We start from the raw sequence: 15300 nt of genomic DNA on the forward strand, positions 1-15300 counted from the left end.
CTTAGATTATCTTCTTAAACACCATTATATAAATCTCTTATCACGAAACTAAAACAAATCAATTTTAAACATTAAGCCAAAATCAAAACCAAACAACACGTAAACCAAGCTAAGCTACCAACAAAAACAAAACGCCTCCTTCTTTTCCTTTCTCTTCTCTCATTTTGTTTTTTGAATTAATTTCCCTGTAAAATTCTCTTTTTTATTCTAATTTTGTTTTAATTTCATGTTTTGTACTTTGGATGTGTAAAGCATCGTTTGCTCTTCTCTCCCTCCTTTCTCAGGTATGGTCTCCCTCTCTTTTCCTTTTCAGTATATCTGTAGTTTATGTAATCTGATATCTGATCTGTTTTGATTTTTTTTTCGATTTTTAAAATCTCTGATTTCTGTTTTTAGGGTTTAATTTTGTACAGTTTTTTTTTAAATTCTTTTTGGTTTGTCGTTGTAGTGGTTGGAAGTAGAGAAGTAGAGGTGAGATGGCGAATATAAGATCGACTTTGCCTTCAAGGCTTCGCCAGCTTTTGTCTGGCGAAACCGCCACCGGTGGTCCTTCTATCAAGCTCGACTCTGAGCCTGTAAGTTTTTTTTTTGTTATTTTTTCCTGTGTAAAATACTTTGCGGTTAGGGTTTATCAGAATCTATTACTGTTTGGTGAATCCCTTAGGGTTTTAAATTATTACTCTTTTGTTGTAGTTATCCGTATTTGAATGTTGTGTTTGTTTCACAATGTTTATTTGGGTTGAGTTTTGGTTCTCAATACAATAGTGTTTTCGGCTGATTCTACTGATTGATTTTCCCTCTTAACTGAAAGAGAGTAATGCTTTGAGAACTATTTAATGCTTAGTTTATGGTATTACACATGGTCACAAATTGTTATGTGCATTTTCTTAAAATTTATCTTAAACTGAAGAACTATATTATTTGGGCATATGTATGACCCTAACTCGAAATAACCATTCAATATGTTTGCATGTGCATGTGTGTTCTTTTTATTTATTTATTTTTAAATCAGGGTAATTTTTGGCGTCTAATCTCTCAAATGCATGTGTACTCATGAAGGACATTCTTGTTAAGTAAGAATAGGAGCCTTTGAAGTTTACTTACAATTATTTTTAAAAGAAGACGCAGTAAACTTCAATTATTTTTAAAAGAAGAAACAGTCTTTTCAGGATGCAATGGTTTTGCTCGTACTTACATTTAGTTTTAGAAAAAAAGAAGAAAGGAAAGTTATGTTATTGAACTTTGAATTCCATGCCGTGCTAGCTATGGGACTCTCTGCATGTTGCTAAGTGTACTTTTCTTGGAAAGTTTTCTTTTGCAAAAATTGGATGGTTTATCATGGACAGTCTCCCTGATGTCATGGATAGTTTTCTTTTTCCTCTGCTAGGTATGATTGTGTGGTTTGGTGGGCTTGTAATCGGATATTCTTTGTTGTTCCTAATCCTTTTTGTTCTGGTTATTTACTATATGACTTATTTTGTGCATCTATAATATGTTATCATTTTATATTTGATACGTATATCTCTCTATTTTGAGATATTAATAGCTCTTGTAAGCTGCCATGGTTTATCTTCAGTTAGGTGTGTGCTTGGCATCAATGGCATGACTTTTAGATTTTTGCTGAACTGCATCTTATCACTTTTTAGAGCATCTATTTTTTGTTGATACAATGTGAGAGTACCCTTTAATTTTTTCAATATTTTAGGTCTGATTTTTTGATTTAATCTTAATTATCGTTAGAGAAGTATTAACATATTTGTGCATTTCATTAGGAGGTAAGTAGGTGACAAATATTATTTTTTCTGCTTTCAATTTTGGTGTTTTTTAGATTATCTTTCTGTATATTGTCTTTTTAAAAAAAAATTAATTGCTTCTGTTAGTATGATCCTCGTCATCCTTTTATGCATCTAAACACATTCCTAGAGGAACATATGTATAAATGTCAATTTTATTACTGGTTGTCTTGAATCTGCTTGAGTGGAATATAAACTTGTTTCCATGAGGCTTGCCTGAATGGTTTCCAAAGCTTATGTGTTCTTCTTTTTGCTCCTTTCTTCTGGGAAATAAATCCATCATTTTACTGTCACTTGCAGCCTCCTCAGATTAAAGCATTTATTGATAAAGTGATTCAGAGTCCGTTACAGGATATAGCAATACCTCTTTCAGGCTTTCGGTGGGAGTACACCAAGGTGATTATTTACTAAATGTTCCTCTTTTTTCCCCCTTTTTTTTTGGAATTTTTTCACTCACTTTTTTGCTTTTAATTCAGGGGAATTTTCATCATTGGAGGCCACTGTTTCATCATTTTGATACATATTTCAAGACATACCTGTCTTGTAGGAATGATCTGCTCCTATCAGATAAAATTCTAGAAGATGACAATCCATTTCCAAAGCATGCAGTTCTTCAAATACTAAGAGTAATGCAAATTATCTTGGAGAATTGCCACAACAAGAGTGCATTTGATTGCTTGGAGGTATCTTGACTTGTTAATTCATAGGAAGCTTTAACTATGTGATTCTCTAATATTGTTTTATATAATACAACTCTTTCATTCTCCTTTCAGCATTTCAAGCTTCTACTCTCATCTACTGATCCTGAAATTCTTATAGCTACACTGGAGACTCTTTCTGCACTTGTTAAAATAAACCCATCTAAGGTCCATGGGAGTGGTAAGTTGATTGGATGTGGTTCTGTCAACAGCTATCTGCTCTCTCTTGCTCAGGGTTGGGGGAGCAAGGAGGAGGGATTGGGTCTTTATTCATGTGTTTTGTCAAATGAGAGAACACTGGAGGAAGGGCTTAGTTTGTTTCCATCCAGCACAGAAAATGAGCGTGACAAGTCCCAAAACCAGATTGGTTCTAGCCTTTATTTTCAATTGCATGGACTAAATACTCAAGGACCTGAAGAAAGAGTTGATGATGCCAATTCTACTACGAGAGTCATATACATGCCAGACCTACATTTGCGAAAGGAGGATGATCTGTTAATAATGAAGATCTGTATTGAAGAGTATAATGTACCCCCTGAGCTTCGGTTTTCACTGCTAACAAGAATTAGATATGCACATTCCTTTCGGTCGTCAAGGATATGCAGGCTGTACAGCAGGATTTGCCTTCTTGCATTTATTGTGCTTATTCAGTCTAATGATGCTAATGATGAGCTGACAACATTTTTTGTGAATGAACCGGAGTATACAAATGAATTGATCAGGATCGTGCGCTCTGAGGAAACTATTCCTGGAACTATTAGAACTCTTGCGATGCTTGCATTGGGAGCTCAGTTAGCTGCATATTCAACATCTCATGATCGGGCACGAATTTTGAGTGGATCAAGCATGAGTTTTACTGTAGGAAATCGAATGATTCTCTTGAATGTGCTCCAGAAGGCAGTTCTGTCACTGAAAGGTTCTAGTGATCCATCATCTCTTGCTTTTATTGATGCTCTTCTTCAGTTCTATCTGCTTCATATCGTGTCATCCTCTGCATCAGGGAGTAATATTAGAGGATCTGGAATGGTGCCAACCTTTTTACCGCTTTTGGAGGATTCTGACCCAAATCATATGCATCTTGTGTATTTGGCTGTAAAAGCTCTACAAAAGCTCATGGATTACAGCAGTTCGGCTGTGTCACTCCTTAGGGAATTGGGTGGAGTGGAGCTTTTGGCTCAGAGGCTGCAGACAGAAGTACATAGAGTTATTGGTATGTCTGGCGGAAATGATAATTTAATGGTCACCGGGGAATGCTCAAGATACAATGATGACCACTTGTACTCCCAAAAGAGGCTTATCAAGGTGCTTTTGAAAGCTCTTGGTTCTGCTACATATGCCCCAGCAAACTCCACCAGACCACTGAATCCTCATGACAGTTCTCTGCCTGGTACATTGTCACTCATATATGGGAATGCCGATAAATTTGGAGGTGATATTTACTACTCGGCTGTGACTGTTATGAGTGAGATTATCCATAAAGATCCAACTTGTCTTCCTGCACTTCTTGAACTGGATCTTCCAGATTCCTTTTTATCTTCCGTGTTGTCTGGGGTACTTCCATCTTCAAAGGCTATAACATGTGTTCCAAATGGCATTGGTGCCATTTGTCTTAATGCCAAAGGCTTGGAGGCAGTGAAAGAAACTTCAGCACTGCGATTCCTTGTTGACATCTTTACGAGCAAGAAGTATGTGCTGGTGATGAATGAAGCAGTTGTTCCTTTGGCTAATGCAACTGAAGAGCTTTTGCGCCATGTATCTTCATTGAGAAGCAGTGGTGTTGATATGATAATTGAAATTGTGAATAAAATTGCTTCCTTTGGGGAGAGCTCTAGTCTGTCTGGGTCATCATCTATGGAAAAAGTTAATGGTACAACTGCAATGGAAACTGATTCTGAAGACAAAGGACATGAAGAGCATTGTTGTCTGGGTGGTGTAGTGGATTCTGTAACTGAAGATATCAGTGATGAGCAGTTTCTCCAGTTGTGCATTTTACATCTGATGGTTTTGCTTCATAGAACAACAGAGAATGCTGAAACATGTCGCTTGTTTGTGGAGAAATGTGGAATTGAAGCCTTACTGAAACTTCTTTTAAGGCCTAGTATTGTACAGTCATCTGAGGGGATGTCAATTGCTTTACAAAGCACCATGGTTTTTAAAGGGTTTACTCAGCATCACTCTGCTCCTCTTGCACGTGCCTTCTGTTCTTCTCTTAGGGAACATTTGAAGAAAGCTTTGATGGCACTTGGTGCGGCTTCAGGGTCATTTTTATTGGATCCTAAGCTGATGCCTGATGATGGAATCTTTTCCCCCCTTTTCCTTGTTGAGTTCCTACTGTTTCTTGCTGCTTCCAAAGATAATCGTTGGGTTAGTGCTTTGCTTACAGAACTTGGAAATGGCAGCAAAGATGTTCTGGAAGACATTGGTCTTGTTCATCGTGAAATTTTATGGCAGATTGCACTCCTTGAAGATGCTAAAGTTGGAACAGAGGACGATAGTGCTAGTTCTAGTTTTGCTGAGCCCGAGTCACAACAACTGGAATCTAGTGCAAGTGATACTGATGGTCAAAGGTTGAACTCCTTTAGACAGTTTCTTGATCCATTATTAAGGAGAAGGATACCAGGATGGAACATTGAATCTCAATTCTTTGACCTCATAAATCTTTATCGTGAACTTGGCAGAGCTACTGGCTTTCAACAGAGACTGGGTATTGATGGTTCAAACATGCGGTTTGGAGCCAATCATTCTACTTTATCAGATGCTCCTGGATCTGCAAATAAAAAGGAATATGACAAGCAGAGGTCATATCACACATCTTGCTGTGATATGGTGAGGTCACTTTCCTTCCACATTATCCATTTGTGTCAAGAGTTGGGAAAAGTGATGGTACTTCCTTCTCGTCGTCGGGATGATACTGTTAATGCATCCCCTGCATCAAAATCTGTTGCTTCTAGTTTTGCCTCTATTGCATTGGGTCACATGAACCATGGAGGCCATGTAAATTCCTCAGGCTCGGAAGCATCCATATCTACAAAATGTCGCTACTTTGGTAAGGTTATTGATTTCATTAACAGCATTCTTCTGGACCGGCCGGATTCCTGCAATGCTATTATGCTAAACTGTTTATATGGACGCGGAGTTGTTCAATCAGTTTTGACAACTTTTGAAGCTACCAGTCAATTACTATTTGCAGTTAATAGGGCTTCAGCATCTCCAATGGATACAGATACTGGTAATCTAAAGCAGGATGAAAAGGAAGATGGTGACCATGCATGGATTTATGGTCCATTAGCTAGCTATGGTAAATTTATGGATCATCTTGCGACTTCTTCTTTTATTTTATCTCCATTCACCAAACACTTGCTCGTGCAAACACTTGCTAGCGGTGATGTTCCTTTCCCTCGGGATGCTGAAACTTTTGTGAAGGTGCTTCAATCTATGGTGCTTAAGGCAGTGCTACCAGTTTGGACTCACCCACAGTTTACGGACTGCAGTTCTGAATTCATCACGACAGTTATTTCTATCATTAGGCACATTTACTCTGGTGTTGAAGTTAAAAATATTGCCAGCAGCAACAGTGCTCGTGTTATTGGGCCCCCTCCAAATGAAACAGCTGTAGCAACAATTGTAGAGATGGGATTTTCCAGATCTAGAGCAGAAGAAGCTCTGAGGCAAGTTGGATCTAATAGTGTGGAGTTGGCAATGGAGTGGCTATTCTCCCATCCAGAGGAAATCCAGGAGGATGATGAGCTTGCTCGTGCACTTGCCATGTCTCTTGGGAACTCTGAAACTGAGACAAATGTAGATGCTTCAAATGACAGTAGCAAGGAACTTGAAGAAGAGATGGTTCAACTTCCTCCTGTTGAGGAATTATTATCAACATGTACAAAGCTGCTTCAGATGAAGGAACCTCTGGCATTCCCAGTTAGAGACCTTCTTGTGTTGATCTGCTCCCAAAATGATGGCCAATATAGGTCTAGTGTAATTTCCTTCATTCTTGACCAAGTTAGAGATTCTAGTTCTGTTTCTGATAGCAGAAACAATTCTCTGCTCTCTGGTCTTCTCCATGTTCTTGCTTTGATTCTTCAAGAGGATGTGGGGGCACGGGAGATCGCCTCAAAGAGTGGACTGGTAAAAGTTGTAACTGATTTACTTTCAGGGTGGGACTCTGGTTCAGTAGACAAGGACAAACATCAAGTTCCAAAGTGGGTAACAACTGCTTTCCTTGCTCTTGATAGGTTACTTCAGGTGGAGCAAAAATTGAATACTGAAATTGTTGAGCAGTTGAAAGGCGACAATGTTAGTAGCCAGCAGACATCTGTTAGTATTGATGAGGATAACAAAAGTAAGTTGCAGTCCTCATTTGGGTCTCCGAGACATATAGATATTCACGAGCAGAAGAGACTGATTGAGATTGCTTGTAGCTGTATAAAAAGCCAGTTTCCATCTGAAACAATGCATGCTGTCCTGCAGCTGTGTTCCACTCTGACTAGAACCCATTCTGTCGCTGTTTGTTTTCTGGATGGTGGGGGTGTAAGTTCACTTCTTTCGCTGCCAACAAGTAGTCTTTTTCCTGGGTTTGACAATGTCGCTGCTACCATTATCCGTCATGTCCTTGAAGATCCTCAAACCTTGCAGCAGGCAATGGAAGCTGAGATAAAGCACAGTCTTGCAGCTTTGGCAAATCGGCATTCAAGTGGAAGAGTCAGTCCACGTATTTTCATTCTCAACCTAAGTTCTGTCATTTTTCGTGATCCAGTAATATTTATGCAGGCTGTCAAGTCTGTCTGCCAAGTAGAGATGGTTGGTGACAGACCTTACATTGTTTTGGTTAAAGACAGGGACAAAGATAAACCCAAGGAGAAAGAAAAAGAGAAAACATCAGACAAAGATAGAGCACAGCAAACTGATGGAAAGGGTAATTTGTGCAATACGAACTCAGCAGCCCCTGGGACCGGGCATGGGAAACTTACTGATTCAAATTCTAAGTCAGTTAAAATGCATAGAAAATATCCCCCAAGTTTTGTAAATGTGATTGAGCTTCTTCTGGATTCAGTTAATGTTTTTGTACCTCCCTTGACAAATGAAGTTAGAACAGAGGTGCCTGTTGATGCACCTTCATCAACTGATATGGAAATTGATGTTGCTGCCGTCAAGGGTAAGGGAAAAGCCATTGCAACTGTGTCGGATTTGAATGGTGTTTCTGGACAAGATGCTTCTTCATCAATTGCAAAGATAGCATTCATCTTGAAACTTTTGACAGAGATTCTGTTAATGTACGCTTCATCTGTTCATGTGCTGCTGAGGAGAGATGGTGAAATTAGTAGTTGCAGGGTCCCTAATCAAAGGGGCTCAGCTGGTTTATCGACGAGTGGAATATTTCATCACATTCTTCACCGGTTTATTCCATATTCCAGGAATTCAAAGAAGGAAAGGAAAAGTGATGGTGACTGGAAGCATAAGCTAGCAACCAGGGCTAGTCAATTTTTGGTTGCATCTTGTGTTCGTTCTGCAGAGGCCAGGAAAAGAGTGTTTACAGAGATTAATTGTATTTTCAATGATTTCGTTGATTCATCAGATGGCTTCAAACCTCCAAGCAGTAATATGCAGTCTTTTTTTGATCTGTTGAATGATATACTAGTTGCCCGTACACCAACTGGATCATGCATCTCAGCAGAAGCTTCTGCCACTTTTATAGATGTTGGTTTGGTTGCATCATTAACACGCATGCTTGAGGTGTTGGATTTGGATCATTCTGAGTCACCTAAAGTTGTTACAGGGATTGTCAAAACCTTGGAACTTGTAACCAAGGAGCATGCTCTTTCAGCTGATTCTTCCGCTATCAAAGGTGAGAGTTCTGTCAAACCTGCTGAGCATAACCATTCTGGGAGAGTTGATAATATTGATGCATCACAGTCCATGGAAATGGCATCTCAGTCTAGTCACGATACAGTTGCAGCTGACCATGTTGAGTCCTTCAATACTGTCCAAAACTATGGGGGGACTCAAGCTGTTACAGATGATGTGGAACATGACCAGGATCTTGATGGAGGTTTTGCTCCTGCTACTGAGGATCATTATATGCAAGAAACCTCTGAGGATGCAAGGGATCTTGATAATGGTGTAGACAATGTGGGGATTCATTTTGAAATCCAGCCCCATGAGCAAGAAAACCTTGATGATGATGAGGATGAGGAGATGTCTGGAGATGACGGGGATGAAGTGGATGAAGATGATGACGAGGATCATAATGATTTGGAGGCAGGTGATGTACATCACCTGCCTCATCCTGACACAGATCAAGATGATCATGAGATTGATGATGAGTTCGGTGATGAAGTATTGGAGGAAGATGAAGAGGATGGTGGTGATGATGAGGGTGGAGTAATTATTAGGTTGGAAGAGGGTATGAATGGAATGGATGTGTTTGACCAAATTGATGTTTTTGGCAGAGACCACAGCTTTGCCAGTGAAACTCTTCGTGTAATGCCAGTTGAAGTTTTTGGTTCTAGACGTCAAGGACGTACTACATCCATTTACAGTCTTTTGGGACGCAGTGGAGAGAATTCAGCTCCTTCAAGGCATCCTCTTTTGTTGGGACCTTCATCTCAACGCTCAGTCTCTCCAAGGCAGTCAGGTTCTCTCTTTGTATTCTAATTATGTATATTTTTTCTGGATTTTTTCTAATTTACATCTAATGCTTATTAATTTTGTTGTTCTATGTGCATCTCTGATTTTAACAACTGTCCACCTCTTTCCATGTTCCTTTCTTCCAGAGAATGCCCACGTTATGATTCGTTCAGACAGAATCTCAGACAGTGCTTCATCACAACTGGATACTATTTTTCGATCATTGAGGAATGGGCGTCACAGTCATCCTTTGAACTTGTGGGTTGATGAGAGCCGACAAGGCAGTGGGTCAAGTGCAGCTATTATAACTCAAGGCCTTGAAGAGTTGCTTGTTTCCCAACTGAGGCGATCAGTCCCTGAGAAATCTTCTGATCACAACACATCAGTGGTGGAACCTCAGACACATGGTGACGGTATTCAGTTACAGGAGTCAGGTGCTGGTGTGAGGTCTGAGAATCCTGTCGAAAACAATGTAAATAATGAAAATGCTGATGTGCCTCCATCTTCTGCTGCAAATGGTAGCTCTCTCAATGTGAATGGGAACCATATGGTAAATGATAGTCTTCAAGGAACAGATGCATCAAGACATTCACAATCTATTGAAATGCAATTTGAGCAAAATGATGCAACTGTTCGTGATGTTGAAGCAGTGAGCCAAGAAAGTAGTGGTAGTGGGGCTACTTTAGGGGAGAGCCTTCGAAGCCTTGATGTTGAGATTGGAAGTGCAGATGGCCATGATGATGGTGGAGAAAGGCAAGGTTCTTCAGACAGAACTCTTGATCCGCATGCTGCTCGTGCAAGAAGAACAAATGTATCTAGTGGGAATTCTACAGCTGTTGGTGTTAGGGATGCACCTCTCCACAGTGTAACTGAGGTGTCAGAGAATTCTAGTCGAGAAGCAGATCAAGATGTTCCGGCCGCAGGGCAGCAGATAAATAGTGTGGCTGGTTCTGGATCAATTGATCCTGCATTTTTGGATGCTCTCCCGGAGGAGTTGCGAGCTGAGGTTCTTTCAGCTCAGCAGGGTCAAGTGGCGCAGCCCTCAAATGTTGAACAACAGAATTCTGGAGATATTGACCCAGAGTTTCTTGCGGCCCTTCCCCCAGACATCCGAGCTGAAGTTCTTGCACAACAGCAAGCACAAAGGAATCATCAGTCTCAGGAGCTGGAAGGTCAACCAGTTGAAATGGACACTGTCTCAATAATTGCAACATTTCCTTCAGATTTACGGGAAGAGGTATGGTTTACGCTGTGATGTGGTTAATTTCAAGTTGTAAACTGAAGATGTCTGAATATTTTTCCTTTTGTTTTTTGTGTCCTCAGGTTCTGTTAACATCATCTGATGCTATTCTTGCTAATCTCACACCTGCCCTTGTTGCGGAGGCAAACATGTTGCGTGAGAGATTTGCACATCGATATCATAATCGTAACTTGTTTGGAATGTACCCTAGAAATCGTAGAGGTGAATCTTCAAGGAGAGGTGAGGGTATTGGATCCAGCCTGGACAGGATTGGGGGAAGTATTGTGTCACGAAGATCTGTTTCTGCTAAGGTAATTGAAGCTGAAGGAACCCCTTTAGTTGCTCCAGAAGCTCTTCAAGCAATGGTTCGGTTACTTCGCATGGTTCAGGTGCTTCTCAGTCTCAGCAGGTTAATGTTTCCTTTTGAAGTTCATCCTTGACTTGCGAATTAACATGTTAAATTCTGCAGCCACTGTACAAAGGTGCTTTGCAGAAGCTTTTGTTGAACTTATGTGCTCATAATGAAACAAGAACAGCGCTCGTTAAAATCTTGATGGACATGCTGATGCTTGATACAAGAAAGCCTAGCAATTATTCAAATTCAATTGAACTACCATACAGGCTTTATGGTTGCCAGAATAATGTTATGTATTCGCGCCCTCAACGTTTTGATGGTAAGATATGATACACATGACAAGAGTATATAACCCCTAGTGATTCATTGTGGTTTGTCCGAAGAACTTTACTTTTTCCTTTCCATTTTTTCGCTTTCTGTAGGGTATCTTTTGCTTCTATTTTTTTGTACTCTTCATGGGTTTATATTTGGAGTTGTTTTATGCTTTGTTCTTGATTTGAATTGTAGTAATTGTGTTCTAAGTGGTTTCTTTTATCTTATACTGTCCCACTGTAGGAATTCCTCCTCTCGTGTGTAGGCGAGTTCTTGAGACTCTCACTTACCTGGCTCGAAATCATCCATATGTTGCTAAGATATTACTTCAGTTTAGATTGCCTCTTGCTACCCTACAAGAGCCAAGGAATATTGATCAGTCACGTGGAAAAGCTTTGATGACTGAGGAGCAGCAGGAAGGATTCATTTCTGTTGCATTGCTTTTGAGCCTTCTCAATCAACCCCTGTACTTGAGAAGTATAGCACATCTTGAGCAGGTAATAAGTGGTAACCCTATTGGAAATATGCTAAGCAAATTTGCCTCTTTGTATTTATTATTTGCTCATTTATGATTTTTGTTTCAGCTGCTAAACTTGTTGGATGTCATCATTGACCATGCTGAAAGGAAGCCTTTTTCATCTGATAAGTTGAGGGCGTCACCCACTGAACTGGCGTCAACCACTGAACAAATACCTGCTTCACAAATTTCAATGTCTGATGCTGCCATTAATGCAGAGAATCATTATGCTCCTTCGGAGGTTGCTGAATCATCTTTAAAGACTGCTGATTCATCTAAACCCTCAGCATCTTGTGCAAGTAATGAATGTGATGTGCAGAGTGTACTGACCAATCTCCCACGAGCTGAGCTTCGACTTTTGTGCTCGTTGCTTGCACGGGAAGGGTATGTTGTATGTCTACATCATGTATTCTTTTGTGCTGTCTACTAATCTGGTTTTCCACCATTTATTTCTTATGCTTCTATTGAAGAAAGGTCCATTTCTCCATCTTCTGTGACTTGTGCTTTGCAACTAAAAAATGAAAAAGAAGAATTGACTGGATTATGCAGTTTGCAACTCCTAACAAATATTTATTATCTTTTCACTGAATTTTGAATATGATTCAGTTCCTTATTTCATTTGCTTGGGCTGATGTTCTGTTTCTGACCCAGTTTGTCAGATAATGCATATGGTCTGGTGGCAGAGGTAATGAAAAAGCTGGTGGCTATTGCTCCACGCCATAGTCATCTGTTTATTTCTGAGCTAGCTGGTGCTATACAACATCTGAGTAAATCTTCCATGGATGAGTTGCACAAGTTTGGTGAAGCAGTGAAAGCTCTTCTCCACACAACATCTTCTGATGGAGCTGCAATTTTAAGGGTTTTACAGGCTCTGAGCTCTCTTGTTAGTTCCATAAGTGAGAAAGAAAAGGAAATGCAGCTGCTGCCTGAAACAGAGCGTTCCTCTGCTCTTGGTCAGGTTTCAGACATCAATGCAGCATTAGAACCGCTGTGGATAGAGTTGAGTTCTTGCATAAGCAAAATAGAGAGCTATTCAGATTCTGCACCTGATTTATCAGCTCCATCCAGAACTTCCACATCACGACAATCTGGTGTAACATCACCCCTTCCTGCAGGTGCTCAGAACATCTTGCCATATATAGAATCTTTTTTCGTGGTGTGTGAAAAGTTGCATCCTGCACCGCAAGGTTCAGGTCATGATTTAGGCATGGCTGCGATTTCTGATGTTGAGGATGCCAGCACATCTTCAGGCCAGCTGAAAACTTCTGGTCCTATCACAAAATTTGATGAAAAACATGTCTTTGTGAAGTTCTCGGAGAAGCATAGGAAGTTGTTAAATGCTTTCATCCGCCAGAATCCTGGGCTGCTTGATAAGTCATTTTCACTTCTTCTTAAAGTTCCCCGCTTTGTTGATTTTGATAACAAACGGGCTCACTTCAGGTCCAAAATAAAGCATCAACATGATCATCATCACAGTCCTCTAAGAATATCGGTTAGAAGAGCCTACATACTTGAGGATTCATATAACCAGCTACGGATGCGGTCAACTCAAGATTTGAAGGGGAGGTTGACTGTTCACTTCCAAGGAGAGGAAGGTATTGATGCAGGTGGGCTTACAAGGGAATGGTATCAGCTCTTATCCAGGGTTATATTTGACAAAGGAGCTTTGCTGTTCACTACAGTGGGCAACGAGTCAACGTTCCAGCCTAATCCCAACTCTGTCTACCAAACAGAACATCTTTCATACTTCAAATTTGTTGGACGAGTAGTGAGTACCTTCTCTAGTTGCACCTATTGGATTGAGGCTTTTTTGTTTCTCTTCTTTTTTCATTTCTTAATAAAATTTTCCAGGTTGGAAAAGCACTTTTTGATGGGCAACTCTTGGATGTTCACTTTACTCGATCTTTCTACAAGCATATATTGGGTGTCAAAGTTACTTACCATGACATTGAAGCGATTGACCCTGATTACTTCAAAAACCTGAAGTGGATGCTTGAGGTCAGTCATATGTCTATTTCGAATGTCCTCTTTTATCTTTTATGCAGAAAGGGAGGGATAGAATTTGTTTGATGGCATGTTCATTATAGAGATAAATGTTCTGCTCACCTTCTTACCTTAATTCTTTCATTGTTTATTTTTCAGAATGATATGAGTGATGTCCTAGACCTTACTTTTAGCATTGATGCTGACGAGGAGAAGTTGATATTGTATGAAAGGACACAGGTTAGATTTTCATTGGTACTTCTATCAATCCCTTGCGTTGAGAAATTTTTTTGGCTATAATTACATTCTAAAACATATGATGCAGGTGACTGACTATGAGCTGATTCCCGGTGGTCAGAACATTAAAGTTACTGAGGAGAATAAACACCAATATGTTGATTTAGTTGCTGAGCATCGTTTGACAACTGCTATTCGTCCTCAAATCAATGCATTTTTGGAAGGATTCTATGAATTAATTCCCAGGGAATTAATAACTATTTTTAATGACAAGGAGCTGGAATTACTGATAAGTGGTCTTCCAGATATTGATTGTAAGTGTTGTAAACCAGTTTATATAATGTTAATTACATGGTAGAATGCGTTGTTTTGCCAAGTTATCTGAATATGACCTTATCTGTGACTACTGTCTCTTAGTGGATGATATGAGGGCAAATACCGAGTACTCAGGGTATAGTGCAGCATCACCTGTTATACAGTGGTTTTGGGATGTTGTTCAAGGGTTCAGCAAGGAAGATAAAGCTCGGCTTCTCCAGTTTGTGACAGGCACCTCGAAGGTAATTCAACACCTGAAAATGTAGATAATACTACTAGTAATTTGACATTTTGAGTTGTCAACTATAGTTCAGACCAAAGGTTAATTATTTATGGTTCATGCTCCCCTTCTATCACTTTTCTATCACTACTGTTCTATACATGTTTAATCATCATTCACAAGCATGTCATTCACAAATCACAATTAATGATGGAATGCTTGAAATTAAGATTCAAGTAGGATAGATGGGGTTATGAGTTCACTGCAAAATCAAGAACTTTTCTTATTCCTCGAGTATGTAGAGATATGCCAGAGCTCTATTTATGTCTGTATGTATAATTTACGTTTTATCACATGTACGAAATTTCGCTTTGTTATAACTATGCTGGTGTTTGAAATCACTTGTGTGCTGTTGGTAATCTCACAGGTACCTTTAGAAGGTTTTAGTGCACTTCAAGGAATTTCAGGTTCGCAAAAGTTCCAGATACACAAAGCATACGGCAGTCCAGATCACTTGCCTTCTGCTCATACATGGTAAACTGTTGCATCATCTCTATAAAATACGATGATCTTCTGTCTTTGTACCATTTTATTCATTAGTAAGAATCATTTCGTTCTGATTAATGCAGTTTCAATCAATTGGATTTACCTGAGTATCCGTCTAAGGAACATCTAGAAGAGAGATTGTTGCTTGCGATTCATGAGGGCAGTGAAGGGTTTGGATTCGGTTAAGATTTCGGAGCGTTAAAATATTGTCGTCATGTAGATAAAGATAGATATAAATGGCATTGGGATTGGAATTTTGTTTTGGGGGGTACAAGGGGTAGTAGGGCTGATGTTGAACTGATTACATGTCTATATTACTGTACAGTCGCATATTGGCTACCGGAATGTCATTTTCTGGCAGTTTTAAATTTGCCATCTTTATTTATACTTTTTTTTCTAAAGAAATTTGTCTTTCCTTTGTTGAAATGAAAAAAGGAGAGGCTCACCATTGGTTCAA

The 15300-nt window shown here is 39.6% G+C and overlaps 1 protein-coding gene across 1 annotated transcript; it reads left to right on the plus strand.

Moving 5' to 3' along the window:
• The first annotated feature begins 51 nt into the window (after positions 1-51).
• Positions 52-15300, plus strand: LOC107942389 (E3 ubiquitin-protein ligase UPL2). The gene is made up of 17 exons (XM_041095042.1): positions 52-284; positions 449-575; positions 2094-2189; positions 2270-2476; positions 2567-9125; positions 9265-10355; positions 10442-10747; positions 10828-11032; positions 11269-11522; positions 11610-11926; positions 12194-13310; positions 13394-13540; positions 13685-13765; positions 13851-14076; positions 14180-14319; positions 14725-14831; positions 14927-15300. The coding sequence occupies exons 2-17, from the start codon at positions 477-479 to the stop codon at positions 15027-15029; spliced, it is 11055 nt and encodes a 3684-aa protein (XP_040950976.1). The 5' UTR covers positions 52-284; positions 449-476; the 3' UTR covers positions 15030-15300.

The sequence above is a fragment of the Gossypium hirsutum genome, chromosome D06, assembly GCF_007990345.1.
Source record: "Gossypium hirsutum isolate 1008001.06 chromosome D06, Gossypium_hirsutum_v2.1, whole genome shotgun sequence".
Taxonomy (NCBI): Eukaryota; Viridiplantae; Streptophyta; class Magnoliopsida; order Malvales; family Malvaceae; genus Gossypium; species Gossypium hirsutum.